The sequence below is a fragment of the Chrysemys picta genome, chromosome 1 (genome assembly GCF_011386835.1).
Source record: "Chrysemys picta bellii isolate R12L10 chromosome 1, ASM1138683v2, whole genome shotgun sequence".
In the NCBI taxonomy this organism is placed as follows: Eukaryota; Metazoa; Chordata; order Testudines; family Emydidae; genus Chrysemys; species Chrysemys picta.
Window position 1 is genome coordinate 47,409,382 of NC_088791.1, and position 19,148 is coordinate 47,428,529.

General features: G+C 41.7%; 1 protein-coding gene and 1 long non-coding RNA gene across 5 annotated transcripts in view; one reads left to right on the top strand and one right to left on the bottom strand.

Annotated features, from left to right (window-relative positions):
• CFTR (CF transmembrane conductance regulator) overlaps positions 1–19,148 on the bottom strand; it is a 133,855-nt gene that overhangs the window by 73,585 nt on the left and 41,122 nt on the right. For all 4 annotated transcript variants that reach the window (XM_065556138.1, XM_065556128.1, XM_065556140.1 and 1 more), the window contains exons 9-11: positions 18,533–18,625; positions 17,359–17,535; positions 13,905–14,096 (exon numbers count right to left, since the gene is read on the bottom strand). In XM_065556138.1, coding sequence (XP_065412210.1) covers positions 13,905–14,096; positions 17,359–17,535; positions 18,533–18,625 — 462 coding nt within the window. The remainder of the gene's footprint in view (positions 1–13,904; positions 14,097–17,358; positions 17,536–18,532; positions 18,626–19,148) is intronic.
• On the top strand, positions 636–14,132 carry LOC112060149 (uncharacterized). Its single transcript, XR_002889442.3, has 4 exons — positions 636–1,087; positions 3,278–3,391; positions 3,778–3,946; positions 13,994–14,132. It is a non-coding gene; the product is annotated as an uncharacterized LOC112060149 (long non-coding RNA).

A 19,148-nucleotide genomic window follows, 5' to 3' on the forward strand; every position in this document is an offset into this window, starting at 1 on the left:
CACTTCCTTCTTCTCTCCCTAATACTCTTGACTTCCTTCTTCTCTGCTCCTTTCACTCTCCCCTTCTCTACACCTCCCACCCCCAGATCTCTTCACTTTCTCTTCTCTCTTGCCCTTGCTCTCTCTTTATTCTCACTAATACCCCATACTCTCACTTCTCTATCCACTCTCCCCAATTTCCTTTGTGTTCTCTTCTCCACACTCTGCCTTCCCTCTCCCCCGCCCCCACCCAATTCTCCTTCTCTTCTTCCCCCTCCTTCCTCTTGGAAGTGGTCTTCCTCTCTCTCTCTCTCTCTCTGCCATCTGTTTTCTGCACAGCAAGCCTCAAGAGCATTCCCAACAACTACAAAGATCATAGTGCAGGCCCCATTGTGTGAAATGCCCTAGGGAATCTGTAAGTATATTTGAGTTGAAACAGAAGCAAAGGATTTCAAGAAGGAGCTGGAACACCATTCCACTCAATTTAATCATTTTCCTCTTTAGTTACAAGCAAAATACACTCCCTCGCCTGTTTGCTCACTCACATGATGACTTCTGTATTTCCAGCAAGAACATAAACCTTTCATATCTCACAGAAATAGAGATGTGGCCCAAACAAACTCCTAGATTTAATACCCCTTAACTTTTGGATCTCCGTTGGAACTGAGCAACTGAAGCCCATCTCTAAGCAGATGGACTTGCAGTGGATTTGAAACTATAATGACACTTCTTATTAGGCAGAGAATATACACAATAGGCCAGATCCTCCACTGTGGCCAAGGACTGCTCAGCACAACTCAGCAGGATCTATCCACCGGTGGATGTGAAGGAGTAAGGGATAACATTCCTCTGGGGTCAGAGGCCTGGAGCTGGCCTGGCTGCCTGATTAGTTCACCCCCTGTATCTGAGGAAAGAGATGGAATTACTTAGCTGCCCTTATAAAAGAGGGCAGCAACAATGAGGGGGAGGGGAGGGACTGTGGAAGTGCCTGGGTGCTGTGTCCAGTGTACTGACAGTGGCACGACTACTGAAAGGAACTGCTTCAGAAAACCAGATAGACAAGAGGGGAGACTACTGGGGAGCCATGGAGGGCTGAGGCAAGAGCCAGGTAAACTTGCTGTGGGAATTAGTGGTATGAGAGGTTGGGGACGGGACTGCTGCGCTCACACAGACTTTGAAGTAAGAGTCTGAGAGAGGTGGGACTGTGTTTGTTAAGAGGCTCAGTTAAAGAAACTGCTCCAGCTGAAAATAGTTTCCCTGGATTCCTTGAGAAACATAGACAAGGGTTAGCGCAGGGAGTGAGCTGACTCAGTAGAGTAAAGCTCGGTCCAACAGGAGGAGGGTGCTATAAAATAGGCCTAATCTATTCCAGTGAGTTTAAGACACGTTTGCAGTCTTTCAAGCCTGGGTCATTCTGCACCAGTCTGCTTCCCTGGTGTAAATTGGCTACTCTAACTTGAACTGCCTGCCAATGGCCTGAAGGTCCCGGAAGGTCAGTGGAGGATCCCCTTATGCAGGTGAGCTCTCTATGGGTTGGATCCACTGGGCTGAGGATAGCTTTGTACTAGTGGCATGGCAGAAAGCTGCTCCAACACAGGGGAGGATCTTGTTTCGTAAGTGTGGGTGAGGAGAAACACTGACTCAAAAGACAGGAATATACCCAGTTTGTAAAGTTTATCTCAAGGTTGTGATAACCTATGAAAGTTTGAGCATAAAACACTTGCTTAGCAATAAAATAAATCTGAGAGCTCCACTTTGTAGTATTCCATGCTGATATTATTTGGTTAAATGCTTTTTGTACTTTAGTCAGTCTTCCCCACCCTCCTTCCTTGTGTAAGGTACGAGTTTCTGAGCAGACTATCTTGGATGCTGTCCTATCTTCTCTGTCACTTCTTGAATCAGACTTAATTCCCTTAACCTGACTGTACTGTCTATAAATTGAACATACCCACCATTTCTTGCTTTAAAAATCTTCTGCCAAAGGAAAAGTTCATTAGGGAATGGGTGAGTTTTGCCAGCATTTGCTTGAGTTTTGGGTGGACCTGAAACTCCAGCTAAATGTCATGAACTCTTGTGAAACAGAACACCTGCATTTGGATCGTGAACTTTCTGTGAATGATTTTATACCAATCTAATGAGCCACAGCAGCAGGATTTAGGGAGCACAAGAGGCTTTTTTATTTGAATAAGAGAGCAATTTTTTTAAGTGACTGGTGACTTTGGGTGCCCAATTTGAGACACCTTAAAAGGACCTGATTTTCACTAGGGAAATGCTCAGGACTTTCTAAAAATCAGGCCCCTTTAACATGTCCCAAGTTGGACACACACAAATTTGAAGCATTCAAAATTATTAGTTACTAAGTTTATAGCAAGAAATGCTGAGAAGCAGACATTAGCCTGAATGGTGAGGTTTCATTCTAGAATTGAACAGCCCCAAAATTTGGGGTTTGTTCAGATCCATTTAATTTTAAAGACTACTTATAATTTAATGACCAGGGGAAAAGTGCAGTTTTGTGCTTTCTGCAAAATCAACAAGCTGTAATTGCAAATGTATATAACAAGGCTGAAATAAAATAAAATGGGGGAAGGGAGTGGAAGAAGTTAAAAGTTAATAGATTTTAAGGTCAGAAGGGTCATAAAATCTCACCCAGTAAATTCTATATCAAGCTTAAAACTTGTTTGAGCTAGAGCATTTATTTTTAGAAGGATATTCAGTCTTGATTTAAAGACGCCAAGTGAAGGAGAATCCACCACACCCATAGATGGCTTGTTCCAATTGTTAATTATCCTCACTGTTAAAATATGTGCCTTATTTCTATCCTGAATTTGTCTAGCTTCATCTTCCAACTACTGTATCAACTTATGCCTTTTTGTTTGCTTGTTTTGCTAGATTAAAGAGCCATCTACTATTAGAAATCTCTTCCCCATGTAGATACTTGTAGATTGTGAACAAACCACTTCTTCATCTTCTCTTGGTTTATCTAAACCAGTGGTCCCCCGCCTTACCTGTAATGTAATCTTTCTGGGCCCCACTGGGGCTGGGAAGAGGGCCAGAGACTGGGAGCAGCGGCTGGGGCCACAGCTGGGAGCGGGGCCGCAGCTGGGAGCGGCCCAGGGAAGGGAGGCTGGCCTGGGCCCCACCGCACCCTCCCAAAAGTTCCTCTGTGCCCCCATAAGGGGGCATATCCCACAGTTTGGGGACCACTGATCTAAATAGATAGTTTCTTAACTCTCTCATTGTAAGGCATGTCTTCCAGACTTTGAATAATTCTTGTAGCCCTCTTCTGAACCCTTTCCAGCTTATGAACATCCTTTTTGAAGTATGCACACCAGAACTGGACACACTAATGCAGAGTACAGTGGTAATACCAGCCTCCCAACTCCTACTCAATGGTCTTCTGTTGATATTCCAGGTACATATTTTATTTATTTATGTATTTTAATGTTCTGTGCACTAATATTCTGCCATGGGTAATCTTAACTGTTCAGAATATGCAGCATATGACCCACTTGTAGATTATTTGTATTCAAGGAAAATTCTGCAAGATGAAGCAGAAATGCTGGTAGATGTGTCCTCTGCTGCAAGAATTCTGCCAACCTCAAGATGAAGGAGGATATGTGGTGGGATGCATTTTGCTGTTCCTCTAAAATTTGAACTTGCAGCCCTCTATAGCACATCCTATTCACTGCAGCATATGAACTAGCCAGCTAGTGGCTGAATCTTAACCCTAGTCAGCGGATCCCATACCCTTAGGAATATGGTGCACAGGCTAGCATGTTTGTTTGCGCTCTCTCCTAGCATTTCTTTAAGCTCCAAGGAACAAAACATGCCAATTGCACATGAGGAATGGAGAAGATGCTCCTTATGCAAGTGTGCTGACTAGATGATCACAACAATCCCTTCTGGCTTGGAAACTGACTCTGATACCCTATCAGCCTCCATCCTCTGTGACCCAATCCAATGAAAGGTAGGATCTGGCTTTCTATTATTTGATTTCACATGAGAAACAACCTTCGTTTGTATGCACTGTTAAACATTATCTTTGTGGTCAGCTAAGAGCTCTCAAACCAGGTAGTTTATTTACTTTAAGGGTGTCAGCCTCTTAGGAGCTAAGAAGGTTGCAATTTGTGATTATGGCTTTGGGTGACGCATTCACCACCTGTGCGGAGACAGAATGGATTGACATCATGGCAAAAAAAAATCTTCATTCTCTTTCAAATAGTTTAAAACTAAAAATTGAAGAGTGATGGTAAGACCAGTATGGGCTCCGGAATTGGTGAGTTATTACACTCTCTTTTTAAAAGTGATAAGTTGATTGTTGGTTTTTTAACAGGGAAAATGACAGGTGACATTCCTACTGTCTTGACTCTGAGAACTCCATCTCTTTCTCAGGTTCATTTTATTTTTCTTACCAAAGTAAGAACTAATGAACTTTAAATGCAGGGACTCTCACTTCAAAGGTCCTAAGGCTTTAACTCTACCAGTTTAACATGTGTTAAAAGCACACCGCCTTGTCTACCCTAGGCTGTTAACATTTGTTATCTAAGACTTCCACATCCTACAAGGCCCAACTGTTCCTTGATGAGCCTTCACTAGAACTAGTGATCTTCATCTGGCCACCTGTGTCATGGCTGGTTAGCTGGTGAGCTCTGAAAGGATCACAAATAATTTTAAATCTCTAAGTAACTGGTAATCATTTATCATTGTTTCATTAGTTAAAGGAAAACATTCTTTTGAGCCCCTGTAGGAAGCTACTAGTTACAGTTATACTCCTTTCACAGAAGAACTATTCTGCACTAGCATTGCCCCGATGCTGTCCTCCCTAAAGTGGAAGGGGAAATACTGAGGTAATCGGCATATCCTCCCTCACTTGAGATATGCTGGTGTAGGGGAGAGCATACTTCAGGGCCTACTCTTGCTTGGAAGGATTAGATTTTTATCAGTAAATGTGGTTAAAAGTCGATTTCACTGTACACACACAAACCCACCAAAAAAAATATTTCCATCAAGGATAATCAAAGTTTACAGACAGGGAAAGTAAGAAAAATGCTGACTGAGAACTTATTAGAGTTTGATTTAAGGATATTTACTTTGTATATTTTGACATGGGATATTGACAGTTTGTGTTTTAATGCTTACAAAACTTTAACTTTTTGAATCTCAACATTTACTCTCATTAAATAATTGTCTGATCCTGCCCCATAATTTCCTGCAACTGTGAAAATTTAAATAGATAAAAATACAAACTTAAAAATAAACATCTACATTATCAGTTGAAATTATTTAAAAAAAAAATTGTGCCAAGCCTAAATAAATGGCATTTTCTCCACTGAATTAGCACCGAGCATAGAATTATCGAGCATTGTGCTGCCAGAGATGTCACCAGTCCCTGCACCTGTAAAGGTGTAGGGCTGTGGCAGCTGTGATCAGTTCCATAAATCCCCCAGCACACTACTAGGGATGTGCTGTGAGGAGTTGGGGACAGCCTGCACTAGAAACCAGACCCTTATTGAGGAGGGACAATGCTAGCTGGAAAAGCTTTCTTCTTGATTGACTCAAACTTCCACGGCCCAAAGGCGTTACTTTTTATTTAAGGTCATTTAGAAATCAGGCCATAGGAAGCATTTGGAACTCCCAGTTTAAAAGGAAGCATTTGGAACTCCCAGTTGAACTGAGGTTTGGGTTTTTGTATTTTAATAGGCTTCAAAAAACCCCAAGTACCCCAGTCAGGTGGAAGTCAAGACCCTGGCAACTGGTCCCATGAGCAACTGTAGCTCACCTGACACATCCCACTATTAAATATAAAAATCACATACTTTCGGTCTAATTCCATGAATGGTGGTGCTTTGAACTACCTTAATCTTATCAAACAATCCCCAAACTACTACAAATAACTTTAAGACATAAGCATACAAAAGTAAAGCAAATATCTTAGGAATACTGATAGGCAATGCTCCTTGCACAGTTTTCTTAAGCTCTGCTAGCCCTAGTTTATGCACCAATTTTATCACAAAATTATCTTAATCTGTACAGAACCAGCCTAAATAAATGTTGGCCTGTATTTTGCATGATTCTGCAATAGTGTAATTCTTACCCAACTTCTTTATTTCTTTTATTTGTACAATGGTAGCACCTGGGGGCCTCATTCACGGACCAGTATCCTGTATGCTAGAGGCTATACAAACATACATTGCCAAATTATCAAGCCAGTCTATTCAGTCAGAGTTCTTTACAATAGATAGTCTACTTTTCTAGGGTTCTGGATTCTTATGGCCTTATAGGAGCTCACTGGAAAAAATAAAGTCAAGTCACTTTTTTCTCATTGCTTTTCTATAACTTTAATTGAAAGCTTTCCAAGAGTTTTAGAGTAGGGGCTGTGTTTTATGATAGATGTGTACTCTTTGGGAACACAAACAGCAAATAATAAAGTAGCAGGAATACTTTTTTTTTTTAAGAAACAATCTAAATACTCATTTGTTCTATCAAGAAACACTCTTGTGCAACAGGTACTACCAGATGGAACGTCTTTTACTTCATAAGCACTAATTCAGAATCTAACAAACAAAATGCTATCCTATACAGTGAACATTTTATTCTTGGACAGGCTAAAATATTGGAAAGCTATGTGAACTATTTGCTTGCATTTTCCATCTATGCATAATTACTTTCGAGATAAAATTACCGCACACGTTTTCAGTAATTCCTCAAATGGTTGTAAACGATAAATTCTTAGAAAACAGGTTAAATGCCAGTCAAAAGAGATATGAAGAGTAAATGTAGTACTGGCTTTTTCTTAAAATGTTCATGCTCAGAGATTTTTTACTTTAATTTTGATCTGTCCTAATAATTAGGGTCAGTATTTTTTAAATCTTTTTTAAAATAAGACAAAATAATGCCAAAGCAATTTCTGTTGTTCTATGAAAAATCAAACCTATGTTTTTAAAACAAAGACCTGAATCCAACAAGGTGCTGAGCACCTTGTGTTCCCATTGAAATCATTAAGTACCATGCACTAGCAGGTGCCAAGGGCCAAATTTTGCACTTACAATACTATTTACTTAAATGAAATGATCTGAGACATAAATTAGTGCATGTTTAGGTGATGGGGGCAAGGAGAGAGAAGAAAAAGGACTCTATTTAGCAGTCACTTCACTTTCCTTTTGGAACAAGCTGGTGTGGATCTTAAATGTGCACTCCATCATGCTACTTTCTTTAGAGGTCTGGACATGATGGAGAAAGGAGAGGGATCATTCCACCGCTACATTGCTTGTTGGAACTGGAACAAGTTGTACTGTTCCAGTCTTCTGGATCAAATACAGAAAATGGCTTTTTTCCTCCTCAAGAGTGTTGTGTCAATGAGAACATGAATTTGGGGTAAAATCTCATTTATCTGTAATTGAGGGCTAGATTTGGGGCTTGTCTACATGGCAAGCTAGCGAGCACTCCAGAGTGTGAATTTACAGCACACCAGTAACTAACTCACCGTGTGGACACTGCTACAGTGCTTTGAAAATCCTGGTGTATGGCTTAGCATACTGATGCTTCAAAGTACAGTATGCTAAGCTGCAGTCTGGGACTTTCACTGCGCTGTGGCAGTGTCCACACAGTGAGTTAGTGCATGGACAGCAGGTGTGCTGTAGATTCACACCCTGCCTTGCTGCATGCTATCTTCCCATGCAGACAAGCCTTCAGACTGGCCCTTCTGCAGATGTGCAGCGAGGAGATGAGTTTTCCTCCACCACCACCTCCAACCCCTTTTGCATAGCCTATGTAACAGCCAGAAACAATTGCAGCCCTTTCCCTCAGTCAGATGGACTATTTAGTCATTCATAAAGGGGGATGACAGAGCACAGGCAGAAACTTCCTGCTGATCCACACCATCCCCACCAAACGCAGGGCTCTGCCTTAAGCACAAAATTGAGGCCTAAAAGGTTTACCAGAGGCTGTAGGTAGAGAATTAACATTTGGTTTTCATCATTTTTAATTTTCTCTACAGTGTTTCCTCAGAAACTTTATAGAAACTAGAAAGACTGAAGAGGTGATTGATGAGACTAGGACACTGTGTGAGGGAATAGTTCTTGCTGGATTTCTCCCTGGTCATAGTGTAATGCTATTTTGTTCAGAGTCCACATGGTCCCAAAGCTTCCTCCTGCCATTATGAAAATATCTGTTCATTCTTTTTTACTCTCAAGGCAGTGTCTTGAACTACTGACAGGAACTATTTAATAACACTTTTTCTAATGCTAGCTGGCTGCTCACCTTACTGGCACTAGCTCCAGAGGCTTAAAGACCTAAAAGATATGGGTTAGATTCAACAGTTGGCACCCATGGGATGGAGAGCAGTCAACAGTCATGAGGCTGACCAGTATTGTTAACCTTCCCATCATTCTAGGAATTTCCTGTCTTATTGCAGGGGATGCGCAGCATGACCCTTAGGCTTGGTCTACACTAAACCCCCAAATCGAACTAAGGTACGCAACTTCAGCTACGTGAATAACGTAGCTGAAGTCGACGTACCTTAGTTCGAACTTAGTCCAGACCCAGCAGGCAGGCTCCCCCGTCGACTCCGCGTACTCCTCTCGGCGAGCAGGATTACCGGAGTTGACGGGGAGCACTTCTGAGATCGATTTATCGCGTCCAGACAAGACGCGATAAATCGAACCCAGAAGTTCGATTGCCTGCCGCCGAACCAGCGCGTAAGTATAGACAAGCCCTTTGAGCAAAAACAAAATTTGGAATGGCTGCAACAGGTTGGTTCTTGGATCTGTGGTGTTGACAACAGCTATATGGCTGGACTCATGCAGCAGTCTGTGGCAGAAGGCCAAGCATGGAACAAAGCCAGGACCTCTTCTTCAGAAAGTCTTAATAAATTTCCTGTCAAACTGCTAATCAAAACTCAGGCTGTTCTTTGAGTATCCGTGGCATATACAGTAAGGCCTTAAACATATTTAAAAAATTACTTTATTATTTAATTGTACCCTGCATAGAGATAAAGTACAGTAACCTCCTTTTATCTTAAAACAAACCATCTATTGTTTTCTTGCTTGACTGGATCTAAAAGAAAATAACTTTCACTGTATGACCTAAAGAAATACTTTGCTAAGCTAGTTTAAATATCTGTTGTCTTCAATATATAGATCAAAACAAGAGCCCTGTCTTGTGACAAGGCTGGGTGAGTCAGAAGATCTTAGAAACTGGGTGGAATAAATTCAGACAAGCTCTAGTGCAATACATCTTTACAAAATACACTTTTGTGTTTCACTGTGTGATAAAAACACTTGTCTGGAACCATGATCTGACAGCAGCAAGAAACATACAGTGCACATGGAGCCCACCTCAATGCATCAATTACGAACTGGATGTTAAATAGGAGCTTGATCCTGCGTAGTTTACACTGAATACTGAGCTCTTTTGAAAATCTGGCCACGAGTGTCAAGAATAGTCCTGGGTGCTGAGGCCTTTAAAATCTGGCCCACAACTCTCCATTGAAATCAATGGCAGTTTGGGTGTGGAAAAATAGCAAAACTGAGCACTTCATGCAGACATTTTTCCCAGTAAATAGTTTTATAAGAGTTAAAAAAAATAGTAAAGCTGATTTTTAAAAATGTTGTTGTTTAAAAATTTTGATGAACATAATTTTTTGCCAAAACAAAAATTGGATCTAACTTTTTCAGGTTTTTTGCTTAAATATTTTCTATTTTCAGCTGAGGAAAAAATAGTTTTTATGGTTTGGGTTTTTTCAATTAAATCCCCATTTATTATTTCTTTTATTTATTTATTTTGAGGAAAATGTCAATTTTTCATGGAGATTTCTGTTTCTATGAAAACTTTTCACTGAAAAAAGATTTTTGAATGAAAATTTTTGACCATCTCTAAACAGCGCTGGGAGAACTCACCTGAGCCAACCTTGCTGGGTCCTGTTTGTGTAGGTTATGCGTACCAGAACCTGCAAAGTCTGGTCACAGGGACTCCACAGTTGGTTTGCTTGGTGTTTCACAAAACTCATGTGGTGTCCCTCCCCGGAAACTCCCTGCTAATAGACTAAGCCCATAAGTAGCAGTATCACTCTTTCTAATTTTGAGTAGTTCTGGGATTCTAGACCTTTCCTGGGATCTTTCATACAGTTGAAGAGGCTCGCCTATTACCATACTCATCATCCTGAAGCATTTTTTCTCATTCAATAAACAGCTGTCCTGGAATTTCTGGCTATCCCTAATCATATGTAAAGGTTGTTAATTCCATTTTCTATAAAGACATTTTGGTAATTAGATCTATTCTGAAAAAATAAACAAATTTAAAATATGATTGTTTGGCTTTTAACAACCAAAGTAGGTAGAAACTTTGGTAAGAAGCATCAGACCTTACTGTGAATGTTTTTATAACAGGCTTACTCTGTGGGCTTACAGTTTCATATGCAGCCGGGGAAATGATTAACAAATATTTTTTTCAAATTCAAATAGCTTCTCATATTTTCCCCTTTCTGTTTGCTTCTATTAATGCAAACACATTCACATGAATGTTTCAGAATGGTTATTCTTAGTCTGAAAGCAAGGATTCGTGTGTTAAGGACCTGATCCAGTGCCACTGAAGTCAATAGGAAGCACTGGTTGAAGGAATCAGGCCTAATAAAGTGATTTGCTTTTCATGCCAAAAGTGCTTTCACTGCTTATAAAGTTTGTCATCCAGTCAAGGAACAGAAATATTTCTATCTCAAATCACGAGCAGCAAATTAGACTAAGATATAGTTGAAGTAAGTATTTTCCTCCTCCCTTCTCAGGAATTAGTGTCACATTGCTACCACCATCATCCTTTCTGAGAGGATGAAAAACCATGAAGAACACTCTTCTCTGGATATGCTGTCCTTCCCTACATCATCCTTCCCTGAACAATAGTCTGTGCCACATCCCCTGTTCTCAAAAGGGATCCCTAACCTGAGTCACAATATGCAAAGAGACTGCATTTTCTGAGCAACAGATCACCAGAGTCTGCCTCTAGCAAAGGACTGGGTTGTGATGACAAAGCTACACCATTGGTGCCCATGGTAGAGCTGGCTCCTGGTATCTGCATAGGCCATGAACAGTACACATGATGACTCCTTTGCTTTGATAGTTATTACTTCATTTGTAATTCCCTTTACAGGTCATTAGTTTCCTTGGTCATTGTGTGCACTAACACAACAACCTTGGCACAGAGGCTGTTATGGGCTTGTGCACATGCAACTGCCCACAATTACTAGTTTTGTCTGTGCAATAACTGTTGTGAATGCCAACTGGTGACAGAAAACGGGGGACTGGCACAGGGTTCATGAATACTTATACTAATAGAGCTGAAATTTCTTCCCCCTGGGGAAAAAAACTTAGTTTTCATTGAAATCTTGCACAGGAAATTTTGATGTTTCCTGCTGAAAATGAGAGTTATAGTACCTCACAGGAATTGTAGTTTGATCCTTGTGTCCTCATTCTCCTCTGTGGACAGGTACCCCAGCTGCACAACATCTCCCATAATACAACAGAGAGTCTCCCCTTTTTGGTGAGGGGAAACTATGCAACTTGGAGTTTCTGACTGTGTTGCTCTGTGGGAGATGTTGTCCAGCTGGGGATCCTGGGACATAGGGGAGAATGGGGAAACAAAGAGCAAACTACAATTCCCATTGTTGGCCACAATCTTTTGTTTTTTGGGAAATATTTAGACAAAAAATTAATTTTCCATAGAAAGCAGATACTTTTTGCCAAAAAAAAGTCATCTAGCCTAAAACCCACTTTTCTGTCAAAGAATATTTTGATGGAAAATTTGCAACCAGGCCTTCACATAAACCCTTTGTGTGAATGTGGCAAGAGAAAACTAAACTGAAGTCTGAACTCACTCTGTCAAACTATATAGTGGCCTAACTTTTCTAGCAGTGATGTCTCAAGGAAGGCCAGACTCAATTGCCAAAAAGGGCAAGCTTTAAAACAGGAGGGGAACCTTTTCTCTATCAGGGGCCACTAGCCCACAGAAAAAAATCAGTTGCGGGCCACACACAGACCTGCAGAGGGGCGTGGAGGGTCAGAGCTTCCCCCTGCAGCGGGGCAGCCAACACTCACGGCTCCAGCCCCACGGGGAGGAGGGGGTGCGGAGGCTTGGAGTTTCCCCTGGGCTCCAGAGTGAGGCCAGAAATAAGGGATTCAGGGTGCGGGAGGGGACTCTGGGTTGGGGCAGGGGGTTGGAGTATGGAAGGAGATGAGGACTCCAGTGTGGGCTCTGGGATGGGTCTGGGAATGATGGGATTAGGGTGCAGGAAGGGGCTCCAGGCTGGAGCCAAGGGGTTTGGAGTGCAGAGGGGGGGACTGGGGCAGGGGGTTGGGGTGAGGGTAGGGATGCAGAATCTGGGAGGGAGTTAGGGTGCAGGAGGGGGTTCTGACCTGGGGCAGGAGATGCAGGCTCCCACTAGGTGGCACTTACCTCAGGCGGCTCCCAGTCGGTGGCACAGTGGGGCTAAGGCAGGCTCCATGCCTGCTCTGGCTCCATGCTGCTCCCAGAAGCAACTGCCATGTCCGGCCCCTAGGCCAGAGGGCTCTGCACTGTGCCCCTGCAGCTCCCATTGGCCCTGGCTGGGGGCAGGGCCAGCGCACGGAACTTCCCTCAGTTCCCTGATTGCCGCTTCGCCTAGGGGCCACACGGACATGCCAGCCGCTTCTGGGAGCTGTGTGGAGCCGACCAGACTTTTAACGTCTTGGCAACCCCAGCTTCCCCTGCAGCGCTCCACGGCTCCAGCCCTATGGGGAGCACCCAGGCTCAGGGCTTCCAGCCCGTGGCGTGTAGACTTGCCACGGGCCAGATGAAATGAAGCAGCGAGTAGGATCCGGCCTGCAGGTTCCCCATCCCCTGGTTTAAACAGGGCTGGCTCCAGGCACCAGTGGAGGAAGCACGTGCCTGGAGCAGCATTCCGTCCATTCTTGGGGCAGCGCAGTCCGGGCAACTTTTTTTTTTTGCTTGGGACGGCAAAAATGGTAGAGCCAGCCCTGCGTTTAAAATATCCTAAAATTCTCTAATCCTGGTGGCTTAGCTCCTCCTAACGCCAACGCTAGTCCCACCCTCTCCAACAGAACCCAAGGCCCCGTGTCTTTAATCATAATCACTCCTTTGGCATTGTAATTTCACAATTTAGCTGGAATAAAAACAATACCATGTGACTAGAGAACCCAATCACCCGGTGATAACAAACACACATAGTTAAATTTGTCTGCATGATGAGTTATCTGAGTAATTACAAACATAAAGCTAAAAAACTGACCTCTTCTAGCTGACAGCAAGTAATTTGTGAGAGTCATTGGCTAAATTGATCACAATAAATAGTACATTCAGTTGCAGTCATTTGAGTGGGCTGGGCAGAGATCATTTGAAGGCATCTTCCCCTTTTTCTCCCCTTTCTATTTGCCCTGGAGGGGGTCTCTGCTCCAGTAATCCCATTTGCCTTTGGTATGCTAGAAACAGCAACTTAATTGTGATTCTTGTGACATGACAATGGTGCTTGTGACAGCAGTGAGAGAGAGCGCCTGTGTGAGAGGATGTGTACCTCCCATCCACTGACTAGCTAAAGAAGGGTTAATTCCTGCTCTCCAAGTAATGCAACTTTCCACCTTCTGTGAAGAGACTGCCTTGAGTGAAGCCATGAGGGGAGAGCAGTTTGCTCAACTGGAGGGAACTGTCCTATCCAAAGGTGTAAAAAGAGGAGTCAGTGATGCATTAACCTATGAGGTACCTCCTCTTCTTGAACAAAGGCACACCCTGACTGTAAGAAGCCCTTGCTGAGTTTTCTGAATTGACCATGGCTGCAGGATATCTTGCTTAGCTCAACTCCATACTCTGGATTGTTGGGTCCCCCACCTGGTTTGAGTCATGTGACCTATCATAGATCATAAGAGAATTTTTATTTTAAGACTGACCTCTTCTAGCTGACAGGCCTTGATGACACTCTTATATCTGTATTCATCATAGGACACACCAAAGATGATGTTTTCTTTGATTGTTCCAGGCATGATCCAGGAAACTTGTGGAGAAAAGGAAATCCTTCCACTGTGCTTGATTTTACCTTCTGAAGGCTCCAACTCTCCCATTATCAACATCAAGAGAGAAGTCTGAAAATAATTAACAGTTAATGTATCAGAACAGATCTACACAACTGTAACAGATGCTCAGCATATGTGAGTCATCTTAATAAATAGCTTGTACTCTATTATGATGTATTCATCTTGTGCAGAGGGTCCATATAAGCACCTATCCAGCACCAAAGCTGTATTTAGTGGAGGCTTTAGTGGTGCATAGGCAGGGCCGGCTCTAGGATTTTTGCCGCCCAAAGCAAAAACAATTTTGGCCCGCTCCTCTCCCCTTTATTTAATTACCCCACCCCGGCCCCGCCTCAACTCCGCCCCTTCCCCAAATCCCCAGCCCAGCCTCCTCCCCCCCAAGCTCTCAAGCCTAGGAGAGAGGGAGGGGGAGAAGCAGCGCCCGCGCCGCAGCCACTCGGAGTCTCCCCCCCCTCCCAGGTTTGAGAGTCTGGGAGGGAGGGGGAGACCCCGAGCCGCCGCAGCGCGCGAAACAGCTGATTCGCGCGCCGCTGCTCCCCCTCCTTCCCAGGCTTGAGAGCCTGGGAGGGAGGGCGAGTAGCGGCGCGCGAATCAGCTGTTTCGCGCGCCGTGGCAGCGGAGGTGAGCTAGGGCGGCCGGGGCACATTTTTAGGGGCGGCATTCTGGCACCGGCCATGCCGCCCCTAAAAATGTGCCGCCCCAAGCACGAGCTTGTTTTGCTGGTGCCTAGAGCCGGCCCTGTGCATAGGGCCCTGTAAAGGCTTCTAAACTGGGATGAATTTCATTCTCAGTAAATGAGGACAGTAGTGTATAATGCCGTGTAGCTATTCTAGTGTAGCAGCTGGGAATTCTGCATTCTGATCAGCTGGCAAACTGAACTGAGCAGATATTCTGGCTAAGAAACAAAGATCAAAACAGCTTAGACCAATGCAGTAAAACTAACAGTGTCATATAAGAGAGGTTTCAGAGTAGCAGCCGTGTTAGTCTGTATCCGCAAAAAGAAGAACAGGAGTACTTGTGGCACCTTAGAGACTAACAAGAAGAATGCATCCGAAGAAGTGGGCTGTAGTCCACGAAAGCTTATGCTCTAATAAATTTGTTAGTCTCTAAGGTGCCACAAGTACTCCTGTTCTTCTTTTTATATAAGAGAGGCATTTTTTTCATATTTACTTTACCAGTGAGACAGTTTCATTTGGGCATACACATAACAGTTTGCACGAGCAATTGAGGTAGCTGCTTGATGTCTTGCTTAGTTAAGCTCCACATCCTGTGTTGTTGGGTCCCTCACCAGACTTGAGTCAAGTGATGGTCGCACAGGCACATTTTAGATTCAGGCCTGCAGTGATTTAAATAAATGAATATGTGTGTGTGTCTGTCTGTCTGTCTGTCTGAGAGAGAGAGGGAGGAGGTTATTATTCAATTCTGACATCACCAGTTATTTTGTTTAATTTTTTCCTCTATCCCACAACACAATGCAAAATGTGTTGCTTTTCATTGGTGGTGGCTGTCACATGCAGGCTCAGAAATCTTTCTATCTATGTAGCCTTGAAAAGTGTAACTTCTTTGTGCATGTTTAATTATTCACATAGGCAACTCAGTTTGATCTGACTTTTCCTCTGTAACTGTTAACTCAGCCACATGAATTCGTGACATAAGTATGGCTAGTGTTTCGTATTTCTCTTCATAAAAGAATTGATTGTAATTTCAATACTGACATGTTATAATTTCAAAGTTAATCAGTAGCTAGTAGTAACCTTGCCTACACTGTGTTGGCTACCTGATCAAAGAACAGAATTGAGAAATACAAGGAAATATATGTTACAAGAGGCACTCTAATGGTATTCTTATCACTAATAAATAATCAGCATAGCTGGGACTTGGTGGCCAAAAACTCCATAAATCTTCTTAAGTCACAATTTTATGGCGTGAAGTTCAGAGGAAGTTTGACAGACAGTAAAATATTCCTGGAGAATCTTGTGTGGTATATCATTCCCCTGTCCCAGAGGCTCAGTTCTCCAAATGCCTGCTTCACCAGGTTAAACACTAGGTCCAGTATTTCATAGGATTAAGCATTTAGTGTGTTTCACACATCTAGCATCTACCTGTTTGCTTTAATCCTATGTCTCTAATATAACTTTTAATTTGCTCAAACTAAAGTGTCTGCTGGTAAAACACTCCTAAAAAGTTGTCACGCTTCTGCGGTTTTCCAAGTCCAGAAAAATGCCTTTTGCAGATACCAATTATAGACAAAAATAACATCGTATATTCTGTTTCTGTGGTTCGTGGGTTTTGGTTATACATTGATGAGCCAATAATAACTTTAGCCAAAAGAAGGACAATAAAGATTAAATGTTTTGGGGAAAAAAGCTTTCCTTTTCCTAAATTCTTGTATATTAGATTATTGTTTTAAGTAACTCAAGGAAATGGATTCTCCAGATGAACACTATCATTGAGGGTAATTATCCACTGGAACAATTTACAAAGGGTTGTGGCAGATTCTTCATCAGTAGTAATTTTTAAATCAAGATTGAATGTTTTTTTCTAAAAGATATATATTCTAGTTCAAACAGGGATTATTTCAGGAAAGTTCTATCGCCTGTGTTATGCAGGAGGTAAGACTAGATGATCACAGTGATCCCTTCTGGCCTCGGAATCTATGAAACCATATTTTATTTAAATTGTTAGTTTAAGATTATAAATACTGGATCAAGGGGAATAACCACATTAGGCTAAAAGTGACTGGAATAACATGTCAAAATTGTTCTTCTGTTAGTTTCTGATTAAAATGTTGTGTCCCTGCTTCACATACAGTCAAAAACATTAGCAGTAACTTTTTCATACTTGTATCTTATTATGCCCAGTCTACAATGCAATTCCCACTGGTATCAATACTTAAAAATAATGCTTGAGATTGAAGCTGATGGGAGTTTTTCCATTGACTTCAATGGACCAAGGATTTTAACCAGTGAATATAATAAAAGAAAATCAAGATTGGATCAAAAACAATTAGCTAACCAGCTTCTGACTTAGGAACGCAATATTTGAGGTTGTATTTACTTGTATACGGCCTATATATACTCTAGTATATTGCCCTAGCGCTAAAAATACAATAGAAGTCCTTTGGCCGTTCCAGTCAAACTAGAGGCTTTGACATAGCTTAGGCAGAGGGCATAGCATGGGAAGAAGATAATCAGGTATATTGCAGTAAATTAATACCATATTATAGTAAAAACAACAACAATTTAACCATATTATAAAACACTTTTGCCAAACAATATTTTATATTTTATCACTGAGGTAGAAATTGGAATACCTTGCCTGCCCCAGTAGATCCAGAAACAGTTAACAGCTCTCCTTTCTCAATTTTAAAGTTGATATCTTTAAGAACAGGAGTGCCATGAAGTGGAAAGTTACTAAAGAGGAGATTATTATCATTGCTGGAAACTTTTCTGCTCCCCTGCTTTGCTTTTACAAATATCTCCCCAATTCCCTGCAAAAACATTAGACAGGCAATAAACAGAAGACAGACATATGCAGATACATATACAATACTGTCGAGCTGTATTTTTTTTTTAATCCAGGTAAGAAAAGTATGCACTTACTCTAACATTTGTTTTCTTAGATCTACATGATTTCATTATTACATTTTTAAAATAATAAATTTATTAATGATCTTTACAATAAACTTGGCTTTTTACTAAAGTTGGGGGATAAGTGCAGGCACCTTTAACTTTGCTGTTTTTCCAGCGTCAATACAGTTTTGGAGACTGATTCTGCTCCCATGCTGGTGTCAATTGGGAATAACCAGTGAGATGCTGCCAAAATGCAAACAAAATGCTTCCTCCAAAATGTCCATCTTGGCGTAATTTGACATTTAAATGTGATTTTTCCCAAGGTAGTGCACTTTCTCACCCATCACATGCCCCAGAAAGCAGTCTTCCCTAATGAGTGTGGGCAGCCAATGGAGAGAGCAAGTTTTCCCTAACTAAGGGATTGGTCATCAGGCAATCCTAAACTAGGGCAGGGGCCTTGGATTAGAACAGATGATCCAGAAAAAGGTTGTGGGGGGTTATTTTGTTTTGTTTTATCCCAGGGGTAGGCAACCTATGGCACGCGTGCCAAAGGCGGCACACAAGCTGATTTTCAGTGGCACTTATGCTGCCCGGGTCCTGGCCACCGGTCTGGGGGGCTTTGAATTTTAATTTAATTTTAAATGAAGCTTCTTAAACATTTTAAAAATCTTATTTACTTTACATACAACAATAGTTTAGTTATATATTATAGACTTATAGAAAAAGACCTTCTAAAAACATTAAAATGTATTACTGGCACGCGAAACCTTAAATTAGAGTGAATAAATGAAGACTCGGCACACCACTTCTGAAAGGTTGCCGACCCCTGTAATTTATTCTATGTAATTAATGGGAAAAAATCTGAAATTAAAAAATATTTCTAGTAATTTTATTTTGTTTGGTTTAAGTTCTAACCTCATCCCAGAAGGCTGTTACTTTTTCCAGCTCAACACCAGTTGTTGTTAAATTATACTCCAGAGTTTTATATTCTTCTTTTTGCAAGAAATCCTGTAAATGCAATGACAATAGATTACAGCAAAGAGCATTAGACTAAACCATCACACACAAACAGATAATACACAGCACAGTTAACCAGTGCATTTATATCAACTTCAGCAGCATTAGCTGGTATTCAGTCTTATCATTGTATTTTTGTGTTCTAGTGCAAGGGAGATGAATATGTTTTGTGTGTAGTGTGTTTCCTTATCTGTTGGAAGCACAAGGAAGTTGCTTGTGAAGATGGAGATTCTGTCACCACCAGTGGAAACTTACTGTATGGGCATCAGAATCTGATTAAGAGTGATTATAAAAACTTGGTATATCCTTGGTTTTAAGGGCTTACATTGGGCAATGTCATGTAACCAGTCAAAATCCTTGTTAAACAAATAGTTAGAAATATTGGTAAGCAAAGAAATAAACCACTTATCTGTTCTTTCTCTCTTACCCCATGACCGCAAAAAAATTGAGTTAATTAGCAAGGTATATCCACCAACAAGGAAAGTTATATAACAGATCTTTGCTACTGCAGCTT